This window comes from Eschrichtius robustus, chromosome 14 (genome assembly GCF_028021215.1).
Source record: "Eschrichtius robustus isolate mEscRob2 chromosome 14, mEscRob2.pri, whole genome shotgun sequence".
Lineage (NCBI taxonomy): Eukaryota > Metazoa > Chordata > Mammalia > Artiodactyla > Eschrichtiidae > Eschrichtius > Eschrichtius robustus.
Genome location: NC_090837.1, coordinates 30,657,111 through 30,682,176, shown reverse-complemented (window position 1 = coordinate 30,682,176; position 25,066 = coordinate 30,657,111). Strand labels below are relative to the sequence as shown.

The 25,066-nt window shown below is 45.1% G+C and overlaps 1 protein-coding gene across 1 annotated transcript in view; it reads left to right on the top strand.

Moving 5' to 3' along the window:
• The window catches only part of RAB31 (RAB31, member RAS oncogene family), a 107,881-nt gene that overhangs the window by 26,175 nt on the left and 56,640 nt on the right, over positions 1-25,066 (top strand). Inside the window, exons 2-3 of the mRNA XM_068562465.1 lie at positions 12,109-12,188; positions 16,426-16,507. Coding sequence (XP_068418566.1) covers positions 12,109-12,188; positions 16,426-16,507 — 162 coding nt within the window. The remainder of the gene's footprint in view (positions 1-12,108; positions 12,189-16,425; positions 16,508-25,066) is intronic.

The window sequence follows — 25,066 nt, the reverse complement described above, 5'->3', positions numbered from 1 at the left end:
CTTCTTAAAGAGATTTATATCCACAGATCTAGAAGTATCCACAAGGAGAATTTCACAGTGTTGGTACATGAAGTTCAAACACGTGCTGATACCCTCCTATCAGCGTGAAGAGGAAGGTAACCCACGCTGTGGGGTTGTTATCAACGTATCTATACCTATTTACATAAAATTATGTTTTAATATAAAAATTAACCAAAGTTGTTCACTTATAGGAAACAAACTGCCTGTTATTTCACTTTGACACTTCTTAGCTCTGGACTTTTTCCTCCCTAACTTTTCTTTTTTGAAGGAATTCTGTTTTTACTTTGCCCATATTTCTAGTTAAGATAAATTATCTGTACCAACATGAAATAACTCTAACATTTTGTTCAATCTTTTTTAAAATTGCAAATTATTTTATTAGGTTCATGTAGCATATATTTGCATGATAAAAGCATTTTTATTTCTATGAAAACCTGACCAAGTTCTTTTTTTGCTTGGATGTTTTTTCTTCTTTGAGATGTAATTCACATAGAACATTATATTAGTTTCAGGTGTACAACGTAATGATTTGACATTTGTGTATCTTGTGAAATGATCACCACAATAAGTCTAGTTAACATCTATCACCTCACATAGTTACGATCTTTTTTTCTTGTGATGGGAACTTTTAAGGCCTACTCTCTTAGAACTTTTAAATATACAGCACAGTATTGTTAACTCTGGCCCCCAAGCCATCTGCTGCATCCCCAGGACTTGTTTATCTCATAACCGGAAGTTTGTGTCTTTTGACCCCCTTTGCGCGTTTTGCTTTTGAAAGCCCTGCTGGCCCCGCACACTGAGATTCCCTAAGGATTTGTTGACCTGGGACTGGAGGTGGTTTCTCCAGTTGGGGAAAGAATGTACGGGGAGGCCGAGGTCTGGAATTGGCCGGACCTCCTTTCTGCCAGCGGTGTGCTCTGACGGGTACTGGGCCTCAAGCTCTCCATCTGCGAAATGGGAATGATGACCTCACAGGGTCACCATGAAGACCGAATGCAGTAATGAATGTGAGTGCTCTGCCAGCTGGAAAGCCTTCAGAACGCAGGTTGAGGTCAAGAAAGGCCATGGCTTCAGTTTCTCCTGAACTGCTGAGCAAGGGCATGTGCCAGAACATCATGGAAAGGGCATCGTGAGGGGCCACGGAAACCCCATGGGCCTGAGCAGTCTTCCCCCGGGATGGGGGCATGTAGTCCGGGGCGTGATGCTCCTTCTGTGTCATGAAGAGGAAACTCCAGACCTTGAGGTCTGGCTCTGGGTCACGTTCCTGGGTGTGTCTCTCCTGCGCTTGCAGGAGAGGATACATCCTGCTGACTCGCCAGCACCCGACACGGGGCCTGCTGTGTCTCAGACGCGGGATGGGTTAGCGAGCGGGAGAGATACGCATCATCACACCTGTCGCAGGGTGGGGACCCGGGTGGTGTTTGTCAGGAGGCACTAGGGTAAAGGATGGAGGTCAGGAGCTCGGGCTTGGGAAGCACAGACTGGGTTCAATCGCTGACCCTTCCTGGGCCTGTTTTCCCAACTGTGATGGGCAATAGTAGTACATCTCTCAGAGATTTGGGCTGAAAATGAACGAGATGATGCAGGTTAGCATGCAGTCTAGCTGAGCAAAACGTCGGCCGTCACCATCACCACCATCACGTGACTAACGTGGTCGGTGTTATTAACAGCTCATGGATCATCGTGATTCGGAACTTGGAAGCCCAGAAGCTCCATTTGTCTTGGAGCTTTGCCTGGAGTCTTTGTCTTCTCTTCCCTTTTCCCGGAGTCATCACTTTCGTTGTAATTTTGGCTCAACTGGGCACGTGCACTTACTTATTAGCTCAGGTTCAAGGCAGCGCCCTTGAGCTTCACCTCTGTCGGCGGGAACATCCTCCTGTATGACAAGGTTTCAGATTAGTTTTCCCTTCTGGGGGTGGGGGGGGGGTGGCGGGTAGTCTTCAGACCAGAGCTGTGCCTCAGCATTAATGACATGGCGTTGGCTCTGCAATTTAGCATCCAGCCAGCAGTGGAGGGCGGATCTGCAGTCATGTGCTTTCCTCTTTGACCTTCAGCTGGTCTTTGGCTGGGGAGCAGTGGGGGACACCGTGCAGGAATCAGAGGGCACATATCCATGGCTTTACTGCTTATTGTCAGCAGTGCACCCACTCAGGCTGTTCCTGGGGAATTCATCCACGTGGTCCATCTTCATCTCCAGCCCCAGAAGCCACACCCGTCTTCTCTCCTTTGGACAATGAAAGTATGAGGGTGCCCCATCTTTGACCCTGGAGGCTCACCCTGGAGGCTGAGCCCTGCTCAGAGGCTGCCAGGTAGGGGTTCTTCTCACAGGGGCAGCTGTGATGCAGGCAGCCTTGCGTTTCCTGGACGAATGTCTTAAACTAAGTGTGATAGTTTAGCATTTATTCCCAAAGGGCATAGATTGAAAGCGAGGGGGGGTAGTAATTTCCCTCGAGCTGGAAATTCCCACTGCTGCCTTCTATGTGTGTTTTGTAAAGTCTCTGAAATGCTTGCAGAAGTGCCAGCTGACCGAAGGAACTAAGCCATGGGAAAGTCATGCCAGTGTGATAGTTATGGGGATGGCTTTTCTCACACTCTGTAGGCCCAGCCCCGCCTCGGACACACTTCCTCCCTTTCATGCAAGTCCCTTTTCTGACACTAGTGTGGGAATCAAGCCTGGGGCTTGATAGAGTTGACTGTCATAGGACGATTCCTCATATGTCATGGGTCAAAAACGATGGTTATTTAATGGGAGCAGTGATAGAGTCAGGAAGGTAAGTTAGTTGTGAGCAGAGGCTAGTATCCCCAGCTTATCAGTACCATGCAGGTGTGTTGACTGTTTGCTCTTGTTTGCAGCCGACAAGGGTGCATGTGCATCCTCTATAATCTAGTGTCGTGATTAAGGATCACAGCAGTTAACTATCTACATCACACAAGATCTCGGCTTGGGGGTCAGCGAAGCATCGAGCGTTAATTCGGATGAGCAAGTGGTCTGAGGATGCCAGCTGTCAGGCTTGTCAGAGTCGGGGCGTAAGAACGGTTCCTTCCTGAAAAGGGGGTGGCACCCTACTCCCTTGAAAAAGCCCTGCCCCTTCCCCTGTAAACTGAAGCATCTGCCTCCCCATCATTAGCCTCCCTCCTCCTCCCTTTGTCTTTACCCTTTAAAATTAAATCCCTCTTGCCAGGTGGGCGAGAAGTCGATCTGTGAATTTAGTTCTCCTTTATTCTTTGGCCACGAATAAAGCTTGTGCTGTGTCAAAAACAAAAAAAACAAAAACGGTTCCTTCTGTCCGCCCTGCACAACCCAACGTGAGCACCAGGCGAGCTCTCGATGTGGAGCCTTAGCTCTGACACGATAGACTGGCCACCGTTATCTGTGAAGATGCCCGGCACATAGTAGGTGCTCAGTAAAAACGCAGCTGATGAGCGCAGCCTCCTAAATGCCTCTGTTTCCTGTTTTGGTTTCCTTCCAGTCCTCTTAAAGTTCCACCCCTGGTGGGTATCGTTGGTTCCACTGCCCTTAGGACAAGTCCAGGCTCCAAAGGCTGCTGGAGAGGAGGGGAGGGGAGGAGGGCAAAGCCTCCTCATCCGAGTCCCGGCGCCCTTGGGGTTCACGGCAGCACCTCCCACCTGAAGGGTAAGTTCATGGTGTGGCCGTACCAGCCTATCCTAAGGATGGGCAGAGCACCCTGGATGGTCATTGGGTGCCAGGGCTCTGATGTGTCCGTTTCCAGGACCGTGTCTGCTTCAGGAGCCCATTGGCTGGGGGCAGGGAGCTTGGTGAGAAAAGGGAGGCCAAGTCTCAGTGTTTTATGACCTAACCTGGGGACTGACGTCCATCACTTTTGCCATTTTTCTACTTTTTAGGAGCAAGTCATTAGGTCCAGGTCACGCACAGGTGACCAAACACCAGGAGTCAGGGATCACTGGGAACCACTTTAGAAGCTGCAATTATGATCATTCTTTATCCTTACTTGCTAGATCTGCAACTCGGGAACAGTGAATATTGAGTGTTTTGTAAGAACACGACAGAATATAACAATAAAATCCCACATTGGTGCCGGGAGCCTATGCAGGCCAGGTGTCCCGTGGAGCCAGTGGGTTCCCCGCCAGGAACAGGGCAGCTCGTGTCTCTGCCGTTTGTCTGGTGACCTGTCTTGCCCCGTCACCAGCCCACACGTGCGTTGCTTGAGAGGAAACAAAGGTGGTAAAAGAACAGTTGGTTCCTTGGGCAGGAAGTGCGATTTAAGTAAAACACTGGGTTAAAAATTTTTTACAACAGTTAAGGTCACACCTTCTAAGACTCAGATACTCTGAAATTTCTGCTTAGCCGCACAGAGTTCGTACATCGGGACAGGGTGCTCTGTGGAAACGCCGAGAAGCAGTGGGAGCTATTATAAGAATAATGGAAGTGAAGGGGTGATGGAACGTGCCCTTCTTCCCCATTTAAGAAGTGTCTTCCTCCTTCTTTTCCTTCTTTAACTTGTCTGAGGAGTCAGGCAGGAGGAGGACTTCTTTCTGAACCGGGGCTGGGAGAGGCATGGGGCCTCTGCTGCTCACCTTTTCTCATGCCCAATACGTGACCTTGGCTTCCCTAGAACTTCTAGGATGTTCCTTTGCCACCAGCAGGGTGGAGAAGCCACCCCCTCTCTGGGGCCAGAGCACTTGATGACTGAAAGATTGCTAGACTTCGGAATCCACCAGATCTGCCAACTCTGGAAGAGCAAGAGGCAAATAAATTTAACAATAGTACAAAGGGACAGCATTTTTTTTTGGCTGCGTTGGGTTTTTGTTGCTGCGTGCAATCTTTCTCTAGTTGCGGCGAGCAGGGGCTACTCTTTGTTGCGGTGCACAGGCCTTCTCATTGCGGTGGCTTCTCTTGTTGCGGAGCACAGGCTCTCGGCGCACGGGCTCAATAGTTGTGGCTCACGGGCTTAGTTGCTCCGCGGCATGTGGGATCTTCTTGGACCAGGGATCGAACCCATGTCCCCTGCATTGGCAGGTGGATTGTTAACCACTGTGCTACCAGGGAAGTCCAGGACAGCATTTTAAAACAGTATAAATATTTTCTTACTAGGAACAGCTTTTTGGGGGTGGATGACATCCCAGAAGTGAGATCACTATGCTTTTTAAACACCCATCCAAGAGTCAGAGAAGATCGGGGGTCATCACCAGACAGGCTGCTCTAATTCCCTTCTCTGGAGGGATGCTTCCAAGACTTACACTTGACCAGTGATAGGAGGAGACAAGGCGATTTGACTGAAGATCTTTCCACAGGCAATAGAAACAGAACCTGCAGAGAATCTAGATAATGGACTTATCAGACATGGACTTTAAGACGTGTATGTTCGTTATGTTCAAGGAAATAAAAGTCATGATTTCAAGCTTTGGCATGCAATCGAAAACTGTACGATAAAAATTTTATGGTGAAAAAATCCAATAATTGATATCAGGAAATCAATAAATGGGTTCATCATCACATTAGGTACATCTGTAGAAAGAACAGGAAGATAGGTTAGAATAATTCCAAATTGAAACTCAGACAAAAAGATGGAAAATAAAGAAAAGAATATAAAAGACATATGTGGTAGGGGAAGAAAGTTTAATACAGGCACAGTTGGAGTCCCAGAAGGCGAGAAGAGGTATGATAGACCGGAGACAATGCTCGAAGAAGTGACAGTGGACATTTCTCCATAGAAGATGCCTGGCTGGGTGGCAGGAGCTTTAGTCACTGTCCTTATGACTGTTTGGCCCACTCCTGCTCCTATGAAAGGTTGGGATTATTGGCAATATTACTGGAGTCCAAATGCAGGAGACCATGTTCCCCAAAGATCTCTTTACTCCTAGGGCGTTCTGCTTGGACTGCAGGCCTGGTTCACACTGGCTGAAACCCCCAGGTTGAAAGTAGAGTAAATTTTCCTATGGAAACAATAGTACACATGGATGTCGGGGTCTTCTGTTGTTGAGTGCTATAGTGCAGGGGCAAGCTTGGGAAATAATCATTTATTTACAGCATTATGTCAACAGAAGAATACACACCTGAGTTTCAAATGATGGGCCAACAAATGCAGTTTGGAACACGGCTGTCAGCCGTCCCGTTGACGTCTTGGGGTGGCCTGTGTGATGTCAGTCATTACGGCTCTGTCTTTGATACCTTTGAGGGTTTAGGTCTGATGTGTAAGTGATCTGACTGCAGGGATCGGGACTTAATCTTGCCTCCCGTCCTTGTATCTTGCGGACTGCACAGGCACCAGTAAGTCAATGAGGGCACGGACGCACGCCTTCTGGAGAGAGATGCTTTGGCCGGTGGGTATGGGGGAGGGGAAGTCTGAAGGCCGATGAAGCCTTTGCTGATTATAGGACTGCAGGCAAGTCACATAAACGTTTAGACCACAGCTTCCTAATGTGGGAAATGTGGACAGTACATCTGTCCTCTGAAGGGTTGTCGTGAGCACCCAGTGAGATAAAGGAAGTAGACGTGTGCCTGTGTTCCCTGTTGAACCATCTAATCATCTCTCTTGGGGCTTTCAGCCTCCTCATTTTTGCTTATTTCTTCATATTCTCTAGCAGGATTCTTTTACATTTCTCCTGGGCATTTTTTGCACCTCAGACATGGCACCTTATTCCCTCTGTGTGGACCTGAGGTTGTGTTCATATACATCTAGAGGATTGTGGGCGTTTCCAAGCTGTGTTCACTATTGTCCTTGGGACCTCAATCTAGATGCTTAAATTCATTTATGCTATTTGTATGCTTAAAATTCGGTCTGTAAGCAGTTTTTCCCATGAGAGTAAACGAAGTCTAGTGCCTCCCCACATGGGCGTCGCGTGCAGGGGTCGTGTCCGGTGTCCTGGACAAGGCCTGCACTCCCCTGGGTCAGACTCCACCCTGCTCTCAGCTTCCCTCACTTTTGGGCTCAGAGGATCAAACTGTCAGCCACCCCACGGTTCTGCCTGTTTCTCTCCACCCACAAGACCTGGCTGGCCTCTCTCATCCTCCTAAATTCCTAACTTAACTCCTTCTCGACACGTCAGACACTTAAGGCTTTTTAGAAGTAATGTAACGCTTAAAGTCTAAACACTTAAACAAATGGGTGACTGAGTGAAACAAATAAACAAATAAACGTAAAAATCCTTGCTGTTTGGGTTCTGATTGCCAGACCAGAGACAGATGCTGGAGTTATCATTTCCATAGTTCACATTATGTACAAATAGTATTCTACCTCTTTGATGTTTTGATAGGTCTGAGATGAAAGCTTCACGAGTACCATCTATGCCATAATTTATTTAAAGTTATGTTTTAGATGATTTCTAATTTTTATAAATAATACCTCAGTGAACTTTTTTTGTGCTCATTTTTTTTCCCCCTCTTTTAACTGCATTCTTAGGAATGGAATTCCTGAGTCTGTAGGTCTTGTTATTGTTTGCAGTTTCCTTTCCATAAGAGGCATGTGGATTTATAATGTTATCAACAGTATCAACATTCCTTATTAGTTTCTCAACCTTACCGCCTGTAAAGATGTCTAGAGTGTCTGTAGAGCAGTGCTGCGTGAGTTTGGAGTGGAGGGGCCGGGAGGAGTGGGTGGAGGGTGGGGAGAGGGCAGCTGTCTGTCCTGGGAGCCCACCTTGATCGGGCCGCAGTGATTCTCTGCAGAGCTGGGTTGAAAAGGTTCCTAAAATAATGTGTCCTGAGTTGATCTGTGATGTCTTCCATTAGAGCAGGATCACGTAGCGGTGATATAGCTGCCTAGGATTTCCCGTTCTCTATTCTGAGAGGTGGGAACCCTACCTGCAGCCTGTTGCCCTAGTCCAGAAGTGAATTAAGTGACACCTAGAGATTTATGTGGCAGCAGCTGAAAGTTTGTGGTTCGTGATTCCATAATTCCAGATTTACACATGATTAATAATTGGGACCGTTCAAACAGCAGAGAGTGTCATGGCAGAGTATGTGATTGTTCGCAGAGAATTGTATTATTAGCCCCAAATAATAGCAATAACGTCTATGGGAGGAATATCAGAAGAGGGCTCCATTTCCCAGGAAGTAGCAGGAACCGATAGCTCGGCCTCAAAACGGCTCTGGTATCAACCGTGCAAGTTAGAATACAAAGAAATTCTGATTATCCCCCAGGGAGGGTTGTACTATATTTTATTCCTGCTTTGTGCAGTCAGAATTGGTTTTATTCTCGTGGAAGCGACCTAAATGTCCATCGACAGATGAATGGATAAAGAAGATGTGGTATATACCTACTATGGAATATTACTCAGCCATAAGAAGAATGAAATAATGCCGTTTGCAGCAACATGGATGGACCTAGAGATTATCATACTAAGTGAAGTAAAGCAGTCAGAGAAAGACAAATACATGATGTCGCTTATATGTGGAATCTAAAAAAAAAAAAAAGATACAAATGAGCCTATTTATAAAACAGAAATAGAGCCACAGACATAGAGAACAAACTTATGGTTACCCAAAGGGAAAGGTGGGGAGGGATAAATTAGGAGTTTGGAATTAACATATACACACTGCTGTATATAAAATAGATAAACAACAAGGACCTACTGTACAGCACAGGGAACTGTACTCAATATTTTGTAAGAAACTATAAGGGAAAAGAATTTGAACAAGAATATACAGATATAGATATAGATGTGTGTGTATGTCTAACTGAATCACTATGCTGTACGCCTGAAACTAACATGACGTTATAAATCAACTATACTTCAGTTTAAAAAAAAAATTGGTTTTATTCTAATGCCTCCCCGGTAGTTGGCAATATGTCCCCCTTTCATTAAGGCAAAACCCAGCAGACGTATCTTTAGGACATGTGACTCTACTATGGAAGGTAACTCTGGAAAGCAATAGTAAAAGCACTCCTTGTGGGTTCTAGAAATGGACTTTTTTTTAAGGAAATTTATATTTGGCAGGGCGGTTGATTTAACCTGATGAGAGCCTTTAAGGATTTCACCGGGACTCAGAAAATTAGGTTCTGACTCTGCGGCCTGCTGTGTGGCCTCAGCTTCCTCTTGTGCGGAACTAGAGGCTGCACAGGGCTGTGACAGTCTCATCTCAGAAAGCGACCGAGCTTCCTTACATCGGTGTCAAGTCCACCGGACGTAACGGGGCCATGCAGAGCGATGAGCAGCCCGGGCCTCGGCCCTTCTCTTTCTCCTCTGCCTCCTTATCCACCCAGGATTTCCTGCTTCAGACCTTTGCCATTTCCTGTGGGATGGTCATGACGCAGGGCGTTTTCCTCCTGTGTGTGTGTGTCACGGTCTGAATGAGGTCCTGCAGGAAAAGGAAGTCACCAAGCTGAGTGATTCATGAGAAGCGCCGGCATCCTGGCTGGCTCCCCTGCCATCCTCAAGCCGGGCCTTCCCCTCGTGGCTGGCGGGGGAACGGCAGGCATGGGAGGGCGAGGTCCCCAGGTCATCACAAAGCCATTGGCCCCGCAAGATGATTTAGGCCGTGCTTTGTAAGAATATTTTCCTTTCGGAGAGAAACTACAACTTTGCCTATCCTTTTGTCCTGTTATTTCCTTCCTGTCAGTTGTATAAGAGAGAGATATTGGGAGTTTAAATTGTAAAAAGAAAAGAAACACTGAGTGTATTTGGTGGAAGAATGAACTTCAATCTAAATTTGAGCAGGCTGGCTGCTTTAACTATGCAGGACCAGGGGTATTTTAGCTTGAGTTACCCAGAGAAGATGATGAATAGAGATGAATAATTTGGAATTTTGGCTTTGGAATATTTCATCTCTAAGGGGATTTTAAGGGTTGGCCTCGCAGGACCCTTGGGCTTTTTGGAGGATTTGGAGCCAGTTTTGAGCTGAGCCCTTGGGTAGAGCAAATGGATGGACTCCAAAACATGCCCCCGGAGCAGAATCCTGACCCCAAGGATGCACGTCGGGCTGGAGCCCTGGAGCCCTGGAGCCAGCCCCTCCCTTAGAGGGCGAGCGCCCTGCTGCTGGGGGGAGGCTGTCAAGGGGCCGCCATCGTCCCAGCTGGGAAGGAGGGCGGCCTGGGTGGCGGCCCAGTTCTTCCGTGTCCAGTGTCTCCGGGGCTGCGAGGACTGCAGGATGGCAAGGGTCTGCTCATCCACGGGGGCTTTAAGAGCAGCTGAGATAGGAAGGAGGGCCTTGTGGTTTGGGGGGAGGGAGGAATGTTAGCTGTAATCCCTCCCGAAGGTGCAGCTCAGAAATAGCAGCGGCGTTGATTTGGAGTCTGAGGAGCTGGTGTTTCCATTCTGTTCTCACCTCTCTGAACTCCGCACATCGATCCCCACACTGCAGAGAGACAGTGCTTGGTGCGGTTCCCCTGGGGCTCAGGACCAGCGCAGGCCGCGTGCACCGGGAGGTGACACCTTCTGGACACTGATTTTCTGATGAGGATCCTGAGCGCACAGCCCTCTCGCCCCATTTGCTGGAATGGTTCCCTGAATGTAGGAACGAGAGGACGTGCCCATAATTCAGATGGGCAGTGGTGTTTCAAATCTCATTTCATATTTCAGTGTCTAGAGAAAAACAACTTTTTCTGAGTTTCAGAGTTTTCTCCTTGATCTGTAGGCTTTTAACGTTACACTTTGAAGAGAAGTGTATCAGTATTTTTTTTTCCTTCTTGGACTAAATGTGTCTCGTTTCCCTTTCACTATCCATCTCAAGTCTCCGTGATGCCCTCAGAGCAGGGCGACAGGACTTTTCCGCGCGCCCTGCGGCCGCTCTCAAAGCACAGCTGCTGGCAGCTGGGGCAGTTGCTTTGTTCTCCTTCCCCTGCTTTCTGGGCAATCTCTCGACTCCACCTTGTAACGCTTCCTTTGAAATTTCCACTTCTACCATCGTATTTTTAATTTCTGAGGGGTCCCTCTTAATTTTCTGAATGATCTTCTAAAATTGCATCCTGCTCTTTTTTTGTATAAATGTCTGGTATTTCTTAGCTGAGCCTTTCTTTTTAAAAGATTAAAATGCATCCCCAAAGCTCTGTTTGCACGGGGGCTTGTGGGCGGGTGCACACGTGGCCTGTAGTTGGGGGACGCCACATTTCAGGGTCTGCGAGGTTTTCCTCTTCCCCAGAGGGGCACCCTCGCCTCTTCCATCTGGGGTCCCACAGGCCAGGGCAGTAGCCCCGGGGCCCCCTGAGCTGCGTGTGGAGTCCCGAGCCAGCCAGTGGCTGATACACAGTTCCTGGAGAGTCAACCTCCTGGGTCCTTGTGGAATGTCCCTCCTCTGGTTACGTGCCTGGGGCGCCCAGGGTGTGATTTTGTGCAGCTTTTCACCTGATTCTGGTTCCAGCTTGCCCTCCAGCTCGTGATACCTTCAGGGAATGTGGGTGTGGAATGACTTGCTCTCCTCCCTGCAGGCCCTTTGGCTCCAGTGACACCCCCTCCCCCAACACTGCTTCTCGCTGTCATCACTGGTCTGATGGTTGTCTCTTCTCCCATCTCTTTGACCTTGTGATTTTGTGTTTTGTATTCCTTGAACCATTTGACCAAGGGTGTTGGAAGGGACCGCAGAAAAACGCATGTGTCCTAGTTCCAGTGTGTAACTGGACCCCTATCCTAATCAGCTTTAAAGAATTATTTAACAGAGAAAGAGCTGAGATGCAACCTTTATATAATTGAGCAAAACTGGAGGTTCTTATGCAGCCATCAGATTCTAGAGAGAAAATGTTAGAAATGCAATAATTAGAATTCATCATTTTTATAGGGCGATACCTAGAAAAATAGATTACATCTTTTTAGAGTGCTAAAGTTTTGAACGAAATCAATTCTATTTCTAGCAAAACAATGTGATGCATTGCCATATGTCTTAGACCCCTCCAAAAATTTCCAAATTTCTGGAAATAAATGTACTGTGAACATGCCAGTTCTAGGTTAGTTATTGTATATAGATGGGACATGTTTCTTAAACTTATTTTTACCATACTTCTTTCCATTTTATGAAAGCAATACGATTTCATTGTTGAAAATGCTGGTATGAAATAGAGGAAAATATCCCCCTTCCCACCAACTGGAAGTAAGCTCCCGTGTCCTGGGTTCTGTTTAGACTCGGTCAGAATCGGCAGCCTTGATCTTCACGGCTGTGTTCTCTTCCTCTTCCAGGACACCGGTGTCGGGAAATCGAGCATCGTGTGTCGCTTTGTCCAGGATCACTTTGACCACAACATCAGCCCAACTATTGGGTGAGTTCTCGTCTTTTCTTCTAATTCACCTTTCCTCCGTTCTAAGCACTCAGAGAGGTCATTCTGTGTCTGAGCCTTCACGTGGTTTCCTCCCAGCCATTGAGAATCAATCCCAACTGTAAAGACCTGGACAGAAACTCAGGGACTTCTAGGCAGTGTGTCTGCTCTTACTGCCCCTGTCAATCCCCTCCATCCCCCTAACCAGCCTCCTCACACTGCAGCCTAAGGCCATTTCCTTGATCTCCAAGAGCGTCATTCTGCAAATCATGCTGGCTCTATTTCCAGATGGAAGTCGAGACTTGGGGCAAATCCCTGAGGGTTCTGCTTTGACTCGCCTGCCGGGGAAACCGGGAACGCATCCACTCACAGCGGAGCTGCCTGTGCAGCCTGTGGGCAGATTGATTTTCCTTTCCTGGCTTAATCCAATGTCAGCATCTCCTTTCTAATGCTTGGGAGGGGAGGGGAGGATTGCTCACCCCAGACCCCGACCTTGGAACGTAGGAGCATTTTCCTGTTCCATTTTCCCCTTTCCTACGGATGCCTTTGCCAGATGTGCTTTTGCTGTGCTGTTTTGCAGGTGCCTGATATTTCACTGTCTTAGAACTTGGCCTGGCTTATTTTTCTCCCTGAAGACAGCATGCTCTCTGCAGAGAGCAAGGTTTGGTCTTCCTCAGCAGAGAAACAATGTGTGTATGAATTTTGGGAACTGGGTAGGATTGATGAAGACAGGGCGATGGTCTCCATCAGCCGTAAGTGGAGAAAATTTATGGCAGGGCACACAGCAAGCTTCTGACTCACAGCAAGTGAGTCCTCTGGGAGTCCAGCTCCCTCCCACTGTGATCACTGCCGCTGGGGAAAGACCGAAGGCTGTGAAAGGGCAGCGTTTCAGCAGTGAAAGTTCATCCTTATCGTCCTGTGACTCATAAGAAACCCTGGCTGCTGTTCAGGCAGATTGTCGGCATCCTGAACAGACATGTGTGTGCACCTCCCTTTCTATTTCGACCTTTACAAGGAAACTGTGTTAACTTCTCTGCTAGATTTTGCTTCCCTCAGGGAACGAAGTCAGTTCAGCATTGCTCACCCCCATCGCTCGAGAAGGCAACTAGAGGGAAGAGAAGATGCCTGAGAGTCTGAAGTCGTAAGCTAGCAAGGAGGCTGAAAAAAAACCCCAAACAACCAAAAGAGCAATGGTTGTCAGTCTTCATTTCAAATAGTGATAGTCTTTCTCCTAGAGGCAGGAAATCAGGAACAGAGAGGGGTGTGTGCATGTGTGCATGCACGCGCGCGTGTGTGTGTGTAGTGCGTCTGCACATATAGGTATATACGTACATATATATATGATACTCATTACTACTATGACTAGAGCTGTTCCTCACTGGCTTACTGTGTACCAAGGGGGGATTTCACAGCTGTCATTTCCTCATTTGACCCTACAACAGCCCGTAGATCATACAGAATAGATTTGGGACCTGTTTCACAGGTGAGCAAACTGAGGGACTTTGTGAGCCCCCATTCCGCAGGCTGGCGCGGGGCCTCTGCATTCTCTCCTGACTGTGTCATCAGATTCTTCTTTGACCAGGGTCAAGGCCGTCTCTCTGGTCTCAGATTTACCCCCCTCTTATCTGTAAAGTGAAGGGGTTGGCCTGGATTTTTTTTTTTTTCCCAGTTAGTAAAGTCTAAGATTTTAAAGGCACAAACTTAGTTTTCTAAGCCTGAGAACTTTTTAAGGGCAGAGTTGCTGTATTATTCATCCCATTGCCTAGAATATATTGAAAAATGCATGAAAATCTGCTTACATCAAAGTAGAAATGAAAACAAAAATAAGTACCAAGACAAAATACTGATATAGCTGTCCACATAAAATTTAAAAAAGTGTTTTTGGAAAAAAATCCATAAACCAAGTTAAAGGGCAAAGATTTAACTGGAAAAATATTTTTAAAAATATACTGTTATACTCAAAAACAGTATTTTGGAGTAAAATACTCAAAAAGTACATAAGAAAGGGATGAACATCCCAACTGAAAAGTGGGCAAAGGTCATGAACTAAAGATTCACAAAAGCAAAACAAGTGAACAGTAAACACTAAAATGATGTCCAGACTTATGATAACCATAACAAAAACAGGAATGAGATACCATTTTCTGTGTGTCATCCTGAAAGATTTGAAAGATTCTTGGTTGGGGAAAAGGTCATCTCATACGCTGCGGTGGGCATATAGGTTGGTACAACCCACCGTTTGGTGAACATAGCAACGTGGAGAATATATGCTTCTAAGAATTAAGTCCAAAGAATAGTTGTACAAGGACACAAAGATTCAGGTACAGCGATATTCATGTAACTATTGTCATAATAGTGAAAAATAGGTGATGAAGATGAACTTACATCCATAACATGGTGTGTAATATGCAGTCCCTTTAGAAAATGATGTTGATCTGTATTCATAGAAATAGAAAGATGTCCACAATATATAAAGTGGAGGAAAAACAAAATTTATGTATCATCAATTTGGGGGTAAAAGTTGTGTAAAGATCATTTGGAAGGACATATACCGACTCATTAGCAGTGATTGTGGCTGGGTAGTGAAATTACAGTTGATTTTACTTTCCTGCTTTATTTTTGTTTCTTGAATTTCTTTTTTTTTGAAATACTTATATGGCTTTTATAATGAGAAAAGTAATAAAGATATTTTTATTTTTGGAATATATTTGCTCTGACATCTGGGATGTATAGTTTAAGAACTCTTAAAGAAATGAAAGGTCATGGGGCAGATGTGATATGGATCATATTAGGTCATATCACTTAGAAAAATACTTAGAATTTCCATTTAGTGCAATTGTATGTTGATAATTAGAACTATTAACCTTGGTGTGTGTGTCTGTTGTGGGAACAGTATGGGAATTGCAGGGCCGAATACCTTTCTCCCTGGGACTTCTGTAGTTTGCCTCTTAGTCTTGGGGAAAAGGAGTAGAAACTGAGGAAATATTACCGGGATGAGTGCTGAGTGGTTGGTTGCAGGGCTGGACTCTGCACTGGACCAGGAGGGCCTGCGGGGTCCATGAAAGTGAGAGACGCCCTGACACGTTTCCCCTGCAGACTCCGGTGTGCATCTCCTAAGAAGAACATGAGGAGGACACCATTATTGTAGCTAGAAAGTTAGTTTGATTCAATGATACTATCTGACATATAGTCTAAATTTAAATTTTTCCAATTGTCCTCCAAATGTTTTTCGAAGCGCTTTCCCTCCTAATCCAGGGTCTCCAGGGTCCAGTCAAGGCCCACACAGTGCATTTGGTTGTTTTGTCTCTTTCTCTTAATCTAGAACAATTCCCCGGCCTTTTGTTTTGTTTGCTTTTCATGACACTGACTTATTCCGAGCATTCAGGCCGTTGTCTGGTAGAATCTTCCCCATTCCGGATTTGCCCGATTGCTTCCTCATGATTAAATTCAGATTAAACATTTTTGCCCGGAATGCTGCACAGGTGATGCGTGTACTAATCCCATCACATCAGGAGGCTCCTCATGTCTGGCTGTCACAGGATTGGAGAGGCTTGCTAGTTTTTAATGAATGGGAAGCTTTATCCGGTACAAGGATTTTTACATCTTTCATGAGCACAAAGAAAAAGCTTTAAGAGGAACTATGCAAAAAAGAAAACAGCAAGTGTTTCATTATCTACTGAGAATTTCAAATCCTTCCTTTTTCTCGGAGAAAACAAATGTTTGTTAAGCTACCCATCTTTATCCCTGCACTTAGGCAAGCAGGATGGGAATGAGATACAATATTCTAATCGTTGCTACCAGTGCTGGATTCATAGAGCAGGGAGTATGCGCCACTGTTTGCACCTCTGCAGGGCCCACCCACGCTGTCAAATGCCCGAATACCAGCTGCTCTTTCACTCTTCATTGTGGTGATAATATGTTTTTAAAATCTAAGGTTTTATTTTCTTTCCTGATTTCAGGCATAATATCTTAGAACAATTGAAGATAAATGTTTTGGAAACAGTGTTTTGAATGCATTCTTTGCCTTCTCCCCCGCTAAAGCCCCCCGTTGGACTAACAGAAAATGCAGAATATTTTTTTTGGTGACAGGACCCCACAGCCCTTCTTTCCTCTCCGTGACCCCTGAGAGGAGAGCTTCTGGAGTCCAGCAGAGGCTCCACCTTCACTTGTTGGAAACAGGAGTCTTCGTGAAGGTTGTAGGGGTGATCGGTAACGTGGAGATGTCGGTTTTCTTTTTCAGGGCATCTTTTATGACCAAAACAGTGCCTTGTGGAAATGAACTTCATAAGTTCCTCATCTGGGACACTGCTGGTCAGGAACGGGTAAGAACGTGCTGCTGCTGGCTTTCTAGGGAAAATCCTGGGGGGAAAAAATGCCAGCGACCAATGGTTTCTTTTTTTTGGTAAGACTATTGGTTGCTAGTGATAGAAACCCAGCTTGAAATAATTTAAGCAAAAAAGGAAATGTACTCTTCAGCTATGAGAAAAAGAAGGGGGGCAAAATCACCTTAGGGTGGGGCTGAGTTCCATTCCTGCCAACGTGCTGTCCAGGGTGTCCATCTCTATTCGGTTTTCTTGGCTTGCTTACCTTTATTTTATTTGTTTTTATTTTTTATTTATTTTATTTTTTAATTAAAAATTTTTAAAAAATTTTTGGCTGCATTGGGTCTTCACTGCTGCGTGCGGGCTTTCTCTAGTGGCGAGCAGGGGCTGCTCTTCATTGCGGTGCGAGAGCTTCTCGTTGCAGTGGCTTCTCTTGCTGCAGAGCACGGGCTCTAGGTGCGCGGGCTTCAGTAGTTGTGGCACGTGGGCTCAGTAGTTGTGGCTCGCAGGCTCTAGAGCGCAGGCTCAGTAGTTGTGGTGCAGGGGCTTCGTTGCTCTGCGGCATGTGGGATCTCCCTGGACCAGGGCTCGAACCCGTGTCCCCTGCATTGGCAGACGGATTCTTAACCACTGTGCCGCCAGGGAAGTCCTTGGCTTGCTTACCTTTAAATTGACTTCATTTTTAGGCTGACCCACCAGCTTCCCTTCCACGAGGGTGGCAAGGAGGCCTCATCAGCAACCCCAGGAAGCAGGCATCTCTTCCCAGACCTGCCTCTGGGGTCCTCCTCCACCTGGTCTGAGTCATGTGCTCGGGGGCTGTGGTGCCCCTGCTGGAAGGGCCAGTCAGTACACTTACCCCTGGAGGTGAGGGCTACGCTCAGCTGCGCCTGAACCCTGCTGGCTGGGAGCCGGACAGGCTTTGTTCCCTGAGGAAAGTCTGGGTTCTCTTGCTCGGAAACAGGGCAATGGACATTGGGTTACCAGAAACAGCAGATGACTGCTTTCTTATTCCTGATTCTTTTTCTTTGCTGAAGATATTTATGGAGAAGATTACTCAAGAACCTCACATCTTTAGATTTTAAAAAGTGAAATAACAAACACCAGCAGACTGTCTAGAACAGAAAATGTGTGTAGTAAGTAGAGTGTATGTTATCAAAGTTGAGAGGGGTGGCCAGGAGAAGTGAACACAGCGGTAACCAATACTTTGTCTTCAACGAGAGCTTTCAGCCTGATCAAAACTTTCACCAGAGCTTGTAATCGTGGAGTGACGGGTTGAACTTCCTCTGATCTGGTTCCAGCTCAGACGTCACTTTCTCTGCCCACCCCGCCTAGAATGTCAGCACTTCCTCCCCGCCCTCCCCACCCCATTTTTCTCCATAGCCCTTACCAGCCTCTAATACACCACTGAATTCACTTATCTATTCTGTGGACCGTCTCCCTCTCAAAGAAAGAGAATCCAGGGTTCAGGATAATCCATCATTTTTCATCATCAGCTCCTAACAAATCAAGTGTGTGTTTATATAATTCTCATTTTCTATAAATCCACTCTTAAAATGAACATTCCAGCGTTTGTAGATTAAGGCGTTTCAGAGATTTCCTTTTCTTTAATTGGGACGAATCTTCTGTCCTACAAATGCTAACCTCGTTAGAATGTCTTCTGTTTCTCTGCGGAATTGAGAGTGCAGATTTGCACATATGAAGCCGCTGTCTGGGGCCCCTCGTTCTCTCTGTGTCCTGAAGTGAGGGGGATGGATTCCAGGGGAAATGTCTTCTTAGGGACCTCTTCTGCATGTACTTGTGTGTTCTCTGTAATGGATCTGCTAGTTTTTTGTTTTGGGAGTTTGAGGGGTTGTTCTTTAAACTTAAGCAGTGAGATTTTCTTGCTCTCCTTTTTACTTTTGCCCATGAAATAGTTGCTTTTGCAGCTGCTTTTAATGAGTGTAATAAGTCAATTTTACATAGCACTGCGGCTTCTACCGCCGGCTGCCGTGTCCTGAAGGCTTGCTGTGCTCCAGCCCTGCGCTGAGTGCCTTCTGTGCACCAATGCATTTAGCCTGCTCACAGCACTCTGAGCTGGGGACTGTCTTTATCTCCATTTACAGGGGAGGTCACCCAGGCACAGAGAGGTTAAGTAACTTGCTCAAGATCACACAGCTAATAAGGTATAAAGCTGAAATTTGAATCCAGCAGTCTGGGTCCTGTGCTTTATAGTTCTGTTATGATAGAAAAATCACAAAAAACCATACAGTTGAAAGTAAAATTATCCAAAATCCCAACCCCCAGATATTTCCACTGTTGACATTAGGTGACCATCCTTCAGATAGCTCACTGTGTGTGCTGATAATTTCATACCAATGGGATCATGAGTCTTTATAATCTGCCGTTTTCACTTGATAATAGTGTCCTTAAAGGGAGATTTCTGTATAATCTAAACAGGACATTTGACATTTACGTACTTATTCCAATAAAATATTCAAGGGGTCGATTGCTTTTGATGAAATTTGGCTCTAAAGTGACTATTTTAGTTTGGAGTCTGGCCCACTTAGCATCTCAAAGCAACATAGCAATAAAATTTTTTTCATATGACTATTTTTAATTCTTCTAATTGCTTTTCTAAAATTTGACTCTTAGAAGTTATAGACACCTGTGACTATATTACTGTGCCTATAATTTGAAAAGTGTTAACCTTGTAAGTGCAAGGCACAACTCCGTACTAGTGATTCTCTTTATACTTCAGGGAAGAGGGATGGGGTTTGGGTGGTAACTTCAGGTGAATCCAGTTTGTGGAGAGCACGTGAGCCGTATCCACCCAGCCTCGTGGTTGTCCGATCCCTCTGACCCTCGAAGGGCTGGTGTGTGACTCCCGGCTGACCTTGTCTGTGGTCCCCCTGTGCGGTCGCCGGTCTCTCCAGGATGGCAGTCTTTCAGCCGTTTTGGCAGCTCGTTGCGGGACTTAATCGTGCTCATAATGATGTGGCCTCATGTTTGAGCTAAAAATAAATTCCCTGCTGTTGCTGGTGCGGAGTGCTGTTGGTTCTCTCATTAATTGTTGGAGTCCAGTGCGTTTTATTTTCCCTCCTTATCTTCGTAGAAATCTGCTGCTGTTCTCCTTAGTTTTCACAACGCTAAACAAACCCAATCTCTTTGGATTTATGAGTTGACAGTATCAAGACAGATTTCTGTGTCCTCAAGGAAGGAGACTGCTGAGCGCAGTGCTTTGCATATGTTAATTCCTCAAAATTAGACCAAGTCTGTGTCTGCCTGGCACACACGGCACTTCCGTCGATGCGCTACTTACTGCCGGTACTAATCCTGCATTATACGTGTGGCACAGATTCGTACTCTTGAAAGTTTATTTTTCCCTCTGGGCACTGAAGATGTAAAAGGATCCCGGTTCTCCTGTCCTTGTATAAGAGTGCATTCATTCTTTTTTTGTTCTAAATTTTATTGAAGTATAGTTGATTTACAGTGTTATGTTGATTTCTGCTGTATAGCAAAGTGACTCACTTATACATATATATATTCTTTTCCATTACGGTTTATCACAGGATATTGAATATAGTTCCCTGTGCTGTACAGTAGGACCTTGTTGTTTATCCATCCTGTATATAATAGTTTGCCTCTGCTAATCCCAAACTCCCAGTCCTTCCCTGCCCACCCCCCATTGGCAACCACAAGTCTGTTCTCTCTGTCTGTGTGTCTCTGTTTCATAGATATGTTCATTTGTGTTGTACTTTAGGTTTCACATATAAGTGATATCATATGGTATTTGCCTTTCTCTTTCTGACTTCATTTAGTATGATAATCTCTAGGTCCATCCATGTTGCTGCAAATGGCATTATTTCATTCTTTTTGTGGCTGAGTAGTATTCCATTGTGTATATGTACCACATCTTCTTTATCCATTCCTCTGTTGATGGACATTTAGGTTGTTTCCATGTCTTGGCTATTGCGAATAGTGCTGCTATGAACATAGGGGTGCATGTATCTTTTCAAACTAGAGTTTTGTCTGAGTGTAAGAGAGCATTCTTTCTTGATATGTTGTCTTAATTTTGCTTTTAGTTCAGCCATATATGATGGGCATCCTCCAGTTCTTTCAACGGCAAATGGTAATCCACCGAGTGCCTCTGTAAGAAACATGGTTTAAAAAAAATGTAACCGTTTCCAATTGATTGTTGAATCCAATTCGTTAAAAGCTTACCATTTTTGAGACTTGTGCATTTACTTTGCTGCTCCCCAGAGGGGTGTTGTGAGGGAAGAGTGCCTGTGTTGGAGCTCGGTGGGGGCTTTTGGGGTTTCCATCCTGCCCTGTTCACATGGGTGCTGGTTTCCGCTTCATGCTGATCTGTGAGGAGGAGCAGCGGCAGATGAGCAAAGCCCCTAGAAGGAGGCACTCAGGAACTGCAGCTCAGAGAGAACCCCGGGAAGAGAAAGGAATTTATCTGCCCAGGTCTGTCTTCCCATCGTCAGAATTTGTGAGGGGAGATGAGACTTCTTTCCCACAGTATCAACACGTCATTCCTTCCCTCTGAGTTTCCTTTGATTTCCTCCTTTGTTTTTTCACTTAAACTGGGGACCAGCATATCCTCATTGCTATTAAATATCACAATGTGAGATGCATCCTTCACTTTCTAGATGTGTGCTTCCAGATCCTTCTGTGCCTGCTTTAAAACACAATCACAATCTATAGAATAACGCCATTGAAAATGTCAGTATCTTGGAAAAATGTCAGGCTTCCTTCTTTTGGTCTGATCCATCAGAGCAGCATTATTTTAAGAATCTAACCTGGAAAAATATTAGCATCATCTTATTCTTTTTTTTTTTAATTAATTAATTTATTTATTTTTGGCTGCGTTGGGTCTTCGTTGCTGCGCACGGGCTTTCTCTAGTTGCAGCGAGCGGGGTCTGCTCTTCTTTGCGGTGCACGGGCTTCTCATTGCGGTGGCTTCTCCTGTTGCGGAGCACGGGCTCTAGGGCGTGCAGCCTTCAGTAGTTGTGGCTTGCGGGCTCTAGAGCGCAGGCTCAGTAGTTGTGGCGCACGGGCTTAGTCCCAACGCGGCATGTGGGATCTTCCTGGACCAGGGCTCGAACCCGTGTCCCCTGCATTGGCAGGTGGATTCTTAACCACTGCGCTACCAGGGAAGCCCTCATTTTTTTTTTTTTTTAAACATCTTTATTGAAGTATAACTGCTTTACAATGGTGTGTTAGTTTCTGCTTTATAACAAAGTGAATCAGTTATACATATACATATGTTCCCATATCTTTTCCCTCTTGTAACTCCCTCCCTCCCACCCTCCCTATCCCACCCCTCTAGGTGGTCACAAAGCACTGAGCTGATCTCCCTGTGCTATGCGGCTGCTTCCCACTAGCTATCTATTTTACATTTGGTAGTGTATATATGTCCATGCCACTCTCTCACCCTGTCACATCTCACCCCTCCCCCTCCCCATATCCTCAAGTCCATTCTCTAGTAGGTCTGTGTCTTTATTCCCATCTTGCCACTAGGTTCTTCATGACCTTTTTTTTTTTTTTTTCCTTAGATTCCATATATATGTGTTAGCATACTGTATTTGTTTTTCTCTTTCTGACTTACTTCACTCTGTATGACAGACTCTAACTCCATCCACCTCATTACAAATACCTCCATTTCATTTCTTTTTATGTGAAGCCCTCATCTTATTCTTTTGTTTCATTTGGTTAGAGTCAGTGTTATAGCTGTCTGTCTTTCCTAGTGGACTGCCTAAGTCGTAACGGTTGCATTTGTGTAATTTTGGTTTCAAATGAACCACAGTCACAAACTCCACAAAGGCGAGTTGATGGTTCTGTTATTAGCATAAAAACTCTCCAGTCCTCTGCAAACATCTGAAGTTGGATAGATTGGCTTCTGAAATCAAGCTCATTGTTTTATGCTTTTTAAGGATGAAACTGAAGAACACACATACAGACTAAAAAATAGCCTCCCCTCAAATCCCCCAGCCCTCAGCTAATTTCAGTCTCTAGATTTTCCTAATCTGGACATTTCATATAAATGGACTCATGCAGTCTGTGGGTTTTCTGACTGTCTTCTTTCACTGAGCATAATGTCATCAAGGTTCATCTGTGTTGTAGCTGGGTCAGTACTTCCTCCTTACAGCTGATTTATGTTCCATCGTATGGATTACTACATTTTGTTTATCCATCCATCAGTCGATGGACATTTAGGTTGTTTACACTTTTTGGCTTTTATGAGTAATGATGCTGTGAACATTCTTGTACAAGTTTTTGTGCAGATGCATTTTAAAAAATCTCTTGGGTATGTATCTAGGGGTGAAATTGGTCGTGACTCGTAAGTTTAACATTCTGAGGACCTGCCAAGCTGTTTTCCAAAGTGGTTGCAGCATGCTGGTGACTCTAAGTTTAGCATTTTGAGGACCTGCCAAGCTGTTTTCCAAAGTGGTTGCACCATTTTATATTCCTACCAGCAATGCATGAGGTTCCAGTTTCTCCACATTTTCGCCAACACTTGTCTTTGCCTAACTCAGGGTCACTGGATTTACTCCTGTATGTTCGTCTGAGAGTTTATAGTTTTAATTCTTACATTTAGCTCTCTGATCATTTGTTGTTACTTTTTGTGTATCTTGGTAAGAAAGGAGTTCAGCTTCATTCTTTGTATGTCAGTATCATACACACAATTGAAAAGACTATCTTTGCCCAATTAGTTGTCTTGGCACCTTTGTTGAAGATCAATTGGCCACACGTGTGAGGGTTTAATTCCTGACTCTCGGTCCTATTCCTTTGATCTAAAGTTTTCCTGTAGCTTTGTAGTAAGCTTTGAAATTGAGAAGTATGAGTCCTCCAACTTTGTTTTTCTTTTTCAAGGTTCTTTTGGCTCTTCTGGGTCCCTTGCATTTCCACATGAATTTTAGGATCAGCTTGTAAATGTTTATCAAAAAAAACTCCAGTTAGGAATTTGATAGGGATTGTATTGAATCCATAGTGAATTTGAGGTTACCTACTCCTTAAACCTTTAAATTATAAGTGATAAGTGAGTTTCACACTGTCTTTCATCTTTTTGGAGATTAGTCGTGATTTGGAAGTGCAGTCTTGACTTCAGAGTAGTACCTAAAGAAAAAATGTTGAATAAAGTATTAAATCTTTTAAATGTTTAAATGTGGTCCCTGTAGTAAATTCATATAGTACCATAAACAAGGTTATATTTGTGAAGTTATCACTTACAATGTACCAAACCATTATTAGACTTGAAATTTATGGTATTTGACTAAATATATTTTTTAAAAGAAGGAATCAGTTGTCAAAGTCGTGTTATTTCCAGCTGATTTAGTTTTATTTCAGCAATATTATCTAACCCAAGACCAGACCTTATGACTTAATACATACTGCTAATGATAATGTGATAATATTCTGAAACCCATTGATTCAAAAGGCTTATGGTCACTTTCATAATGAGTGCACAGACTATTTTTTTCCCCCAGTTGTGAGAGATTTAAAAGATTCCAGAAAATATATACTAAAGAGCTATATTGGCACCACCCGGGTTTGTTTAATCTTTACTTGTTCCTTCTGTCGGGAGTTTTCCTTGAGCCCCGGGTGCCTGAAGAAGGAAGAGTCACTGAGGCCCCAGGAGCTGACGGCTTCATGGATGCAGTTGTGAAAACTTGGGTGCCCGGGCTGGTTAGCGGTGCTGCTTGTTCCCCTACTTCGGCTGAATTCTGCCAGCACCTACCAGTCGTCTCCCATCATTTGGAAACTTAGTTGATTGGAGGTCGGGTGCTGGGATGCAGCTGAGAATGTCGTGGCCTCACTGCTGGGTCTGAATGGGTCCTTGAGAAGGAAAAGAGAACTGAAGACAGCAAGTATCTGAGGTCAAGTTCAGGCTCTTTTACAAACATCAAAAGAAACCTGTCTGCTCTCTTTCCTTCTTTCTCAGGGCCCTGGAGTCCATGGTCAGGAAAGTGGTTCCCTATTCATAGGCTGCAGCTAGTCAGAGGAAATTTTGACCTTCAGGAATCCTTGAAGAAAGAGGCCTCTTACAGGCTCCAAATGAGCTGCTCTTGGTTTTCTCCCCCGCTCGCCTTGCAGCCCCTGGAAAGAGAGGCCCAGCTCCCAGCGCGGAGCACACACTTGGAGCACTGCTGGGGACGGGGCTCCACCCTGGGGCGCCTCCTCACAAACTTCCATGGGGGTCTCCCTTCGATGGGAGGAGGTAGAGTACATGCACCCCCCTCCCCCAGAGAACAGTGCTGTCACAGTGTGAATCGAGGTCCAAATAAGGGAACTACCCCCTCGCTCCATCGCCCACCAAGAACGCTCCCAGAAAGGAACACTGGATGAAGGTTTTATGGGAAGAAGACAGCTTAGAAACCTGGAGATATGCTGTGTGCTATTAAAATGAGATCAACAGCTGTCGACGGGGCCGGGTCACAGCGGCTCCTCTTATTTATTTTTATTTTTTAAAACTTTTATTGGAGTAGAGTTGATTTAAAATGTTGTGTTAGTTTCTATTGTACAGCAAAGTGAATGAGTTATACATATACATATATCCACTCTTTTTAGATTCTT